At 53.6% G+C, this 9,697-nt stretch overlaps 1 protein-coding gene across 1 annotated transcript in view; it reads right to left on the bottom strand.

Annotated features, from left to right (window-relative positions):
- Nucleotides 1-2,956: 2,956 nt before the first annotated feature.
- The window catches only part of LOC311327371 (frizzled-3-like), a gene marked incomplete at its 3' end in the record, with an annotated part of 39,567 nt that continues 32,826 nt past the window's right edge, over nt 2,957-9,697 (bottom strand). The window contains exons 5-10 of the mRNA XM_084460411.1: nt 8,809-9,108; nt 8,448-8,699; nt 4,740-4,888; nt 3,914-4,025; nt 3,283-3,458; nt 2,957-3,155 (exon numbers count right to left, since the gene is read on the bottom strand). Coding sequence (XP_084316537.1) covers nt 2,957-3,155; nt 3,283-3,458; nt 3,914-4,025; nt 4,740-4,888; nt 8,448-8,699; nt 8,809-9,108 — 1,188 coding nt within the window. The remainder of the gene's footprint in view (nt 3,156-3,282; nt 3,459-3,913; nt 4,026-4,739; nt 4,889-8,447; nt 8,700-8,808; nt 9,109-9,697) is intronic.

The raw sequence follows: 9,697 nt of genomic DNA, 5'->3' as shown, positions 1-9,697 counted from the left end.
AAACGTAAGTGAAGTATTGTAAACAAAAAATATATAAATTATTACTTAATTATTAAAAAATAAAATAAAAATTGCATTTACAATACTTTTTTGCGTTTACAAAACCTTTTCTGCATTTACAAAACTTTTCTGCCTTTACAATACTTTTTCTGCGTTTACAAAACATTTCTTGCGCTGCAAAACATTCTGGCCTCTCTTTGACGTGGGGGCGGGGTTAGATGAGTGGCGTGTCCAGAGAGGAAGAGGCGGGGTTTCGGGATGCCCACCACCATATATAAATCAAAACCATAGAAGAAGTCCAAAAAACGTTGAGCAGCGCTCATATGGCGGTGGGCATCCCGAAACTCCGCCTCTTCCTCTCTGGACACGCCACTCATCTAACCCCGCCCCCACGTCAAAGAGAGGCCAGAATGTTTTGCAGCGCAAGAAATGTTTTGTAAACGCAGAAAAAGTATTGTAAAGGCAGAAAAGTTTTGTAAATGCAGAAAAGGTTTTGTAAACGCAAAAAAGTATTGTAAATGCAATTTTTATTTTATTTTTTAATAATTAAGTAATAATTTATATATTTTTTGTTTACAATACTTCACTTACGTTTACAATACTTCACTTACGTTTACAATACTTCACTTACGTTTACAATACTTCACTTACGTTTACAATACTTCACTTACGTTTACAATTCATATGTTTTTGTTTACAATACTTCACTTACGTTTACAATGCTTTCTGGCCTCACTTTGACTCCATAAACCGTCCCTTTAAGAATCCTGGCGGGCAGGTGATCAGGACCCGTATTAATCCCCAGGCATCTCATCGGACGGCCGATCTCGGGAAAACATGACCCGAAAACTCCGGAACGTCGTCCTAAGCAGAATTCCACAGCTGTGAGACGGACGTCTGCGTGTAAATACTACAGTCGTCCCCGAGAGACACCGGTGAGACAATTCCCAGCAGCGTGGCAAAGCACCATGGGTAAGATGTTCTGCGGTATTCCGAAAACATGAAGGGCGATCTTAGCGGGAGTACATCGGTGTCGTCGGGACACTCTGACCCAGCAGCGGTGGACGAGTCCCAGGAGCAGCAGTGTGTGAAGGCAGCTGATGGGGTGAGTTGAAGGTACCTGTGTGGAGCTGAGGTAGACCCACCGAGAGGCAGGCTGGTATAGGCAGGGATGGGATGGCGCGTGTGTGAGAGAGAGGGAGAGAGAGAGGAAAGTGTGAGGTGCGTGTGTGTTTGACAGAGTGAAAAGTGTAGTGGGAGATGTGTGTGTGTGTGTGTGGATAAAGCATGCCAGATAAAGGGTGCACATTTTAGGCAACATGCTTTGAGCTGCTTCAGGAGAGGCAGAGGGTGCAGGGAGAGGAGAGAAGAGGTAGACAGAGAGAGAGAGAGAGAGAGAGAAGAGAGAGAGAGAGAGGGGTTGGTCTGGGGTGTGGAGGGTAGATATAGGTTGGTCTGGGGGGTGTGGAGGGTAGATATAAGCTGGTCTGGGGTGTAGGGGGTAGAGGGGTAGATATAAGCTGTTTTGGGGTGTGGAGGGTAGAGGGGAAAGTCCGGAGAGACGGAGAGAAATCAAACATTTATGAGCACCGATACACACCAGACATCCACCACAGATACTGTATCAAGCGTGTGTGTCTGTGTTTGATAAAGCAACACAAAACATCACCTGCCGTTCCCTTTGACTCCCTTCTATGACCGGGCTCTGTAGAAACACGTTATACCCATCCACTTCAAACCCTCTGAACGCATGTAGAGGCCAAGGATGCAACCACAAGGGTTCTTATATGCGTTTGCTTGATCCTACCCAACAAAAAAACCATCTGAATGAATAATCTCCCTTATCGCCGGTATCTCCTATATCTCTCATATCTCTCAGGCTCTCATATCTCCTATGAGAGCCTATATCTCTCCCGCTACCCTCCTATATTCTCTTTCATCAATGTTTGATTTGAGTGGTAAGAAAAAGAACATTAGGCCTCTCTGCCCCCCCGAACTTAAAAACAACAACCTTCCTTCCCCTGCATCACTAGCCATGTTTCCATCCACTTGTCGATCGAATTGTGTGAGGATCGCTAAAAATATGAATGCGAATAAAGCCGGCGAACGTGCGTTTCCATCTAGAGCTTTAAATCGGATAAAGCATTTATCACAAAAGACTTTTATCGAACGAGAGAAAATCCGATGATCGACGGTACAAACTTTTTGTCAATTTTCATGATTTTTAATCGAATTTTACTGTTTCCATGAGGCATTTTTAATTCGATAGAACTTAATTCGCATAAAACGTGTGGATGGAAACATGGCTAGTGTCAATCCTCATCTCTCCTTTTCGACTCTTCCATCTCTTTCCAATCCCTACTGTGCATCCTAACGTCCTAAACCCTCATCTGTCTCTCTTTCCAACTCGCTTTCACATCCCTCTATCCTCTCTTCGGTCACTAGGGGGCAGTAGAGTGCTGTCTGGGCCCATGGCTGACAGCACACAGCATGTACACACAGCACAGCTCACCTTCCAGCAGTGTACACACATAAGCAGTCTTCACAGTTCAAAAAAGCCCAACGAATAGTGTTCTGTTTCACCGAAGCCACGGGTCTGGTGCGCTGGTCCACACACACGGAGACCAGGGGTGTGTGTTCATGTCTGCTGGCGCACAGGAGAACCACACACACACACACACGCACGGATACGCCCCTCACGTATCCGTGGGAACCACAGCGTCCTCGTCCACAGTCAGAGAGGAGTCCCTCCTCAGAGACTGCACCCCAACGGGAGGTTAGCCACCAGCATCCGTGACAACTTCCTGTCTGGGGAGGAAGTCTCTTCCAATCACTCATTCACCCCCTTCTGGGAAGTGGGCGGAGCTTGCGCGTCCCGTCAAAGTGGCGTGTGATTTAAGTCGTCCACGGCGACGTCTTCCCGTCAAGAGAGGAGCCGCCGCTCGCTGCCGGTCTCTCAAGCGCTGGCGCCGTCGTCCTCGGCCGCGCCGCTGCTTGCCCCGTGGGTGATGAGGGTGGGCGGGGCCGTGGCGAGGTCTCTCTGGCTGCCGTGCCGCGATTGGCCGTCCAGGCGGTGGAGGCTGCTGTGAGTGGACAGCGGGTGGTCGGGGCGGGGGAGGCGCTCCTCGGCGCCGCGGTGAGCGGTGGGGGTGTGGCTTAATGGCGAGAGGAGAGAGGGAGAGAGAGAGGGGTGAGGGACATTTCAGTTGACCGTAATGTTTTCTAAATATATCCATCTTCTTCCTCCCGCCAACCCCCCCTCCCCCCCGCACCCCCCCCTACCGGCCGTCACGCGAGCGCTGCAGGCTGCCATGGCAACTGCTCTTGCTGTGTAGGCTGCCCGCCTTGCTGCGGGCGGAGGGGGCGTGGTAAAGCCCGCGGTCGTCGGGGGCGGGGCCTGGGTCGTCGGGCTCGTCCAGGATGGCGAGGTGGGTGGAGCTGGCGTGGGTGGAGGTTCCCTGGGGGGGGAGGGGGAGGGGATCACACGAGGATAACAGACAGACGGGCAGACAGACAGACAGGCAGGCAGGCAGGCAGACAGGCAGACAGACAGAGACAGACAGGCAGGCAGACAGACAGACAGAGACAGACAGGCAGGCAGGCAGACAGACCAATTTGACATTAATTTTATTAGACAAATTTGGGGTTAGCAGTGTTTCAGCAGTGTATAAAGAATATACATAACAGATTTAATTACAAAAATAATACATATATACATACAGTATGCATAAATATAGGATATATATATATACATACAATCTGTATAGATAGTTTTTTCAGTTTTGAGTACTGGCAGTAATTTGACCAATTCAAACCTGACCTAACACCCAACCGTTACTAATGCTGCCATGTTGGAACGGTGGTTTTCTGTGAGGGAGGGGGGACACGTGGGAGGGGGGGGGGGTGGTCTCACCTGCGTGGAGGTGCCCCTGGACTTCCTGATGATGGGGGTTTGGGGGTCCCGGAGCAGCGACTGGGCGAAGTCTGGCTCCTGCAGCACCTGCCTGCTCTCGTTAACCCCGCTACTGGGGGGGGGGGCGGGGGGGGGGCAGGGAGAGGAGGAGAGGGGAGGTCCGGGAGAGAGAGGGAGAGACGGGGGAGGGAGGAGGAGGAGGAGGGCAGGGAGAAGGGGAAGGCGGAGGTGTGGCCCAGGCGCAGGGAGCGGACGGAGAGGTGGAGAGGGGGGAGGGGGATGGGGGGGGTGGAGGGGGAGGAAGGGGTCAACGTTCTGTTATTGAGGGGCGGGAGAACACGGGCGCAGAAAAACAGCCTAATCACCATGGAGACAGGGTTATGGCGCGCGTGTGTGTGTGTGTAAAGCAGATGTAGAAAGTTAGGAGACTTCTGACTGACAACTATAAGACTGATAAAGCGTCAGGCAATAAAATGGAGAATCATTTATTTTTTATTAAAAGTTATTGAAAAACACGGACACACACACACACACACGGAAGCACACACACAGAGACACTGGATACACACACAAGGACACACACACACACACGAAAGCACACACAGAGACACTGGATACACACACAAGGACACACAAGGACACACACACACAGAGACACTGGATGCACGCACATACACAGACGCGCACACACACATACGGAGGCACACACACACAGACAGACAGACAGACAGACAGACAGAGACAGACAGACAGACAGACGTGAGTGCACACACACGTACACACACACACACACACACACACGTACCCACACACACACACTGCTTACTTCTTGCGACGGCGCCCGTGCAGGAAGCCGGCCCACTCCGTGCATGTCTTCTTGCTGCCCACCCAGAAGACGGAGGGCACGCCCACCACCAGCATCATCAGGTACTTGACCAGGAAGAGCAGCAGGTCCGGCCGCCTGCTCTGCTCCACCTGCAGGGGTCACGCACAGGTCAGCGGGGTCAGCACCGGGCTGGGGCAACACACGGTGTGTGTGTGTGTGAAGCTCTCTGAAAGCACATCAGACTGGCCACACACACTCTGCTCCCCTCAGCAAGACAAAACAATGGTTACCTCATCTCCTCTCGCTACTTCTCATGTACTGTAGGCACGCACACACACACACACACACTGACACACACACACACACACACACGCATGGCACGCACACGGACGCACACACACACACACACACACACACTCACACACACACGTACACACACACGCACGCACGCACACACACACACAAACTGACACACAGGCAACTCCACAGGAGTGAGTGATCAGATGCAAGCAGCCATATTGAAATTACTGAGCTACTAGTGGGGCACAGAGGGGTCTGTGAGGACACACACACACACACACACACACACACAGCTGAGAAATACAAGCACTTGCACCTGCTGCACTCATATGACACACATACTGTACTCACGCACACACACACAGTTCATATCGGCCAAAGTGATGACACGCGCGTGTGTGTGTGTGTGTGTGTGTGTGAGGGGGGGACAGCACAGATGTTCTACTTGGCTTATTCATTTAATGACGGCCGAAAACAGCTCCTTCCCGAAGCCCCCCTCCCTCCCCTCTACAACCACCACAAAGACACCATACAATACTGCTAGCCAAGCGTGACTGAACAAGACCTGAGAGAGAGAGAGAGAGAGGGAGGGAGGGAGAGAGAGAGAGAGAGAGAGAGAGGGAGAGATAGAGAGAGAGGGAGGGAGGGAGAGAGATAGAGAGAGAGAGGTAGAGAGGGAGGGAGGGAGAGGGAGGGAGAGAGAGGGAGGGAGAGAGAGACAGGGGGAGGATGAAGTTACAAGAGGGAAGAGGAGACGTTTTGTGGCCGAGAGAGAGGGAGGGACGGAGAGAAAGAGAAAGAGAGAGAGAGGGACAGAGAGAGAGAGAGAGAGAGAGAGAGGGGGGGGGATCTGTAGAGTCAGCGATGCACACTCCCTTCCCCCAACACACACATATGCTCTTACACACCAACACACAAACTCACTCAACTAACTCTCTCTCACTCTCACACACACACACACACACACACACACACACACACACACACACACACACACACACACACACACACACACACACACACACACACACTCCAGGTGCTTGATAATTAACAGAGAGCTCTACAAAGCCACCACAGAGTGGGCGGAAACAGTGTAGGGCTTTAGGGTTGGGTAGAGTGGTGTGTGTGTGTGTGTGTGTGTGTGTGTGTGTGTGTGTGTGTGTGTGTGTGTGCGTGCGTGTGTGTGCGTGTGTGTGCGTTGTGTTGCTATGTCACGTGACTCCACTTTGCCTACTGCAACAGAGAGCTGGAGGTGGAAAAGGTCTCTAGTTTCCAGCTAGTGTCAAGTATCAGAGAGAGAGAGAGAGAGAGAGAGAGAGAGAGAGAGAGAGAGAGAGAGAGAGAGAGAGAGAGAGAGAGAGAGAGAGAGAGAGAGAGACCGCTCAATACAGTAGAGAGATGAGTACTGGGGTGTGATCTAGAGAAACACCACAACACACAGCTACTGGGACCGGTGTATTACCTGGTAGGGGCAGGGGATTGGTGTATTACATGGTAGGGGCAGGGGATGTGGTAGTAATGGGACCGGTGTATTACCTGGTAGGGGCAGGGGATGTGGTAGTAATGGGACCGGTGTATTACCTGGTAGGGGCAGGGGACCGGGGTATTACCTGGTAGGGGCAGGGGACCGGGGTATTACCTGGTAGGGGCAGGGGATGTGGTGGTAATGGGACCGGTGTATTACCTGGTAGGGGCAGGGGACCGGTGTATTACCTGATAGGGGCAGGGGATGTGGTGGTAATGGGACCGGTGTATTACCTGGTAGGGGCAGGGGACCAGTGTATTACCTGGTAGGGGCAGGGGACCAGTGTATTACCTGGTAGGGGCGGGGGATGTGGTGGTAATGGGACCGGTGTATTACCTGGTAGGGGCAGGGGACGTGGTGGTAACGGGACCGGTGTATTACCTGGTAGGGGCAGGGGATGTGGTAGTAATGGGAGCGGTGTATTACCTGGTAGGGGCAGGGGAGCGGTGTATTACCTGGTAGGGGCAGGGGAGCGGTGTATTACCTGGTAGGGGCAGGGGAGCGGTGTATTACCTGGTAGGGGCAGGGGAGCGGTGTATTACCTGGTAGGGGCAGGGGATGTGGTAGTAATGGGACCGGGGCAGGTGACGTGGTGGTAATGGGACCGGTGTATTACCTGGTAGGGGCAGGGGATGTGGTAGTAATGGGACCGGGGCAGGTGACGTGGTGGTAATGGGACCGGTGTATTACCTGGTAGGGGCAGGGGATGTGGTAGTAATGGGACCGGGGCAGGGGATGTGGTAGTAATGGGACCGGTGTATTACCTGGTAGGGGCAGGGGATGTGGTAGTAATGGGACCGGGGCAGGAGATGTGGTGGTAATGGGACCGGTGTATTACCTGGTAGGGGCAGGGGATGTGGTAGTAATGGGACCGGGGCAGGGGATGTGGTAGTAATGGGACCGGTGTATTACCTGGTAGGGGCAGGGGATGTGGTAGTAATGGGACCGGGGCAGGAGATGTGGTAGTAACGGGACCGGGGCAGGGGATGTGGTAGTAATGGGACCGGGGCAGGTGATGTGGTGGTAATGGGACCGGGGCAGGGGATGTGGTAGTAATGGGACCAGGGCAGGTGACGTGGTGGTAACGGGACCGGTGTAGTACCTGGTAGGGGCAGGGGATGTGGTGGTAACGGGACCAGTGTATTACCTGGTAGGGGCAGGGGATGTGGTGGTAACGGGACCGGTGTAGTACCTGGTAGGGGCAGGGGATGTGGTGGTAACGGGACCAGTGTATTACCTGGTAGGGGCAGGGGATGTGGTGGTAACGGGACCGGTGTAGTACCTGGTAGGGGCAGGGGATGTGGTAGTAACGGGACCGGTGTATTACCTGGTAGGGGCAGGGGATGTGGTGGTAATGGGACCGGGGCAGGTGACGTGGTGGTAACGGGACCGGTGTATTACCTGGTAGGGGCAGGGGACCGGTGTAGTACCTGGTAGGGGCAGGGGATGTGGTAGTAATGGGACCGGTGTGGGAGCGGTGTATTACCTGGTAGGGGCAGGGGACGTGGTGGTAACGGGACCGGTGTATTACCTGGTAGGGGCAGGGGATGTGGTAGTAATGGGACCGGTGTGGGACCGGTGTATTACCTGGTAGGGGCAGGGGATGTGGTAGTAATGGGACCGGGGCAGGTGACGTGGTGGTAACGGGACCGGTGTAGTACCTGGTAGGGGCAGGGGATGTGGTGGTAATGGGACCGGGGCAGGTGACGTGGTGGTAACGGGACCGGTGTAGTACCTGGTAGGGGCAGGGGATGTGGTAGTAATGGGACCGGGGCAGGTGACGTGGTAGTAATGGGACCGGTGTAGTACCTGGTAGGGGCAGGTGACGTGGTGGTAATGGGACCGGGGCAGGTGACGTGGTGGTAACGGGACCGGTGTAGTACCTGGTAGGGGCAGGGGATGTGGTAGTCCCGGCAGTGCTCCTGGACCCAGGTGTTCTCCCAGACCGGTCTCAGGCTGTGCTCGTACAGGTAGCAGCCCAGGACGGTGAGCAGCGGGACCAGGTAGAGGACGGAGAAAACCCCGATCCGGATCATGAACTTCACCAGCTTCTCCTGGTTCTCCTTCTCCAGCAGGATCTCCATGCGCACGCGGTTCAGCGCCACGATGCCCGCCAGCAGCAGGGACACGCCCACCTGGACACACACACACACACACACTTAGCTAACGCAGTAATGTCATCGTTCGTCCACACATACGGACGGTAGTTTGTGCATTTCGTGTCGTCGCGACCGCCAGACGCACCGCCACGTCGAGACACAGCGGCGCCAGCACGAACCAGCGCAGCGCCGTGATGTCGTAGAGGCCCACGAAGCACACGCCGGCCACGGCGTCGCCCTCGATCTTGTTCATGGCGAGCAGCGTGACGGTGAGGGCGCCGGGCAGGCCCCAGGCGCAGGCGTGGAAGAGCAGCGCCTTCTTCTCGATGGCCTCGCTGCCCCACTTGGGCACGGCGGCCAGGAACCAGGTGACGGTCAGCACCACCCACCACACGCTGCCCGCCATGGTGAAGAAGTACAGCACCATGAAGAGCAGCGTGCACAGCTGGAGGAGGAAGAGGAGGAGGGAGGAAGAAACGGGGGGGGGGGGGGGGGGGAGAAGAGAGAAGTGTGGGGGGGCAGGTGTTTAGACAAGATTATTTTGTAAAGTAGGGCTGCACAATTAATCGTGAATTAATTCGAAATCGCGATTATGACCTCCGCGATTAACTAATCGCAAAAGGCCGCAATTAATGTGATTAGTAATTTTGAGTGTGCTAGGACTACACGGACGAATCACAGGCGCTTATGCTGTCTGACCAATCACATGCGTTCCCGCTGAGTGCGCAGCGATTTCACTGAGAAGACAGATAGCAGTATAGCAGTAGGTCAAGACAAGTGTCACAAGAGTACCTGCAGCCGTGAGTAGTGAGAAAATGAGCGAAAAAACGAGGTCAGTGAGTTAGTAGCAAGAGAATTTTGGTTATTATATATTAATTACAGATTAATCGCAATTATTAATAGCAATTACCATTTTGAAGCAAATAATCGCAATTATTATCTTTTGTCATAATCGTGCAGCCCTACTGTAAAGCAGGACAAAGATGCTAAGACAGCTCAAGCTTTTATCAGCTCCAGCTACCGCACATCGCAAC

This window comes from Borostomias antarcticus (assembly GCF_949987555.1).
Source record: "Borostomias antarcticus genome assembly, chromosome: 32".
NCBI classification, from domain to species: Eukaryota; Metazoa; Chordata; class Actinopteri; order Stomiiformes; family Stomiidae; genus Borostomias; species Borostomias antarcticus.
The sequence above is the reverse complement of the archived record's forward strand: the minus strand, read 5'-3'. Positions and strand labels throughout refer to the sequence as shown.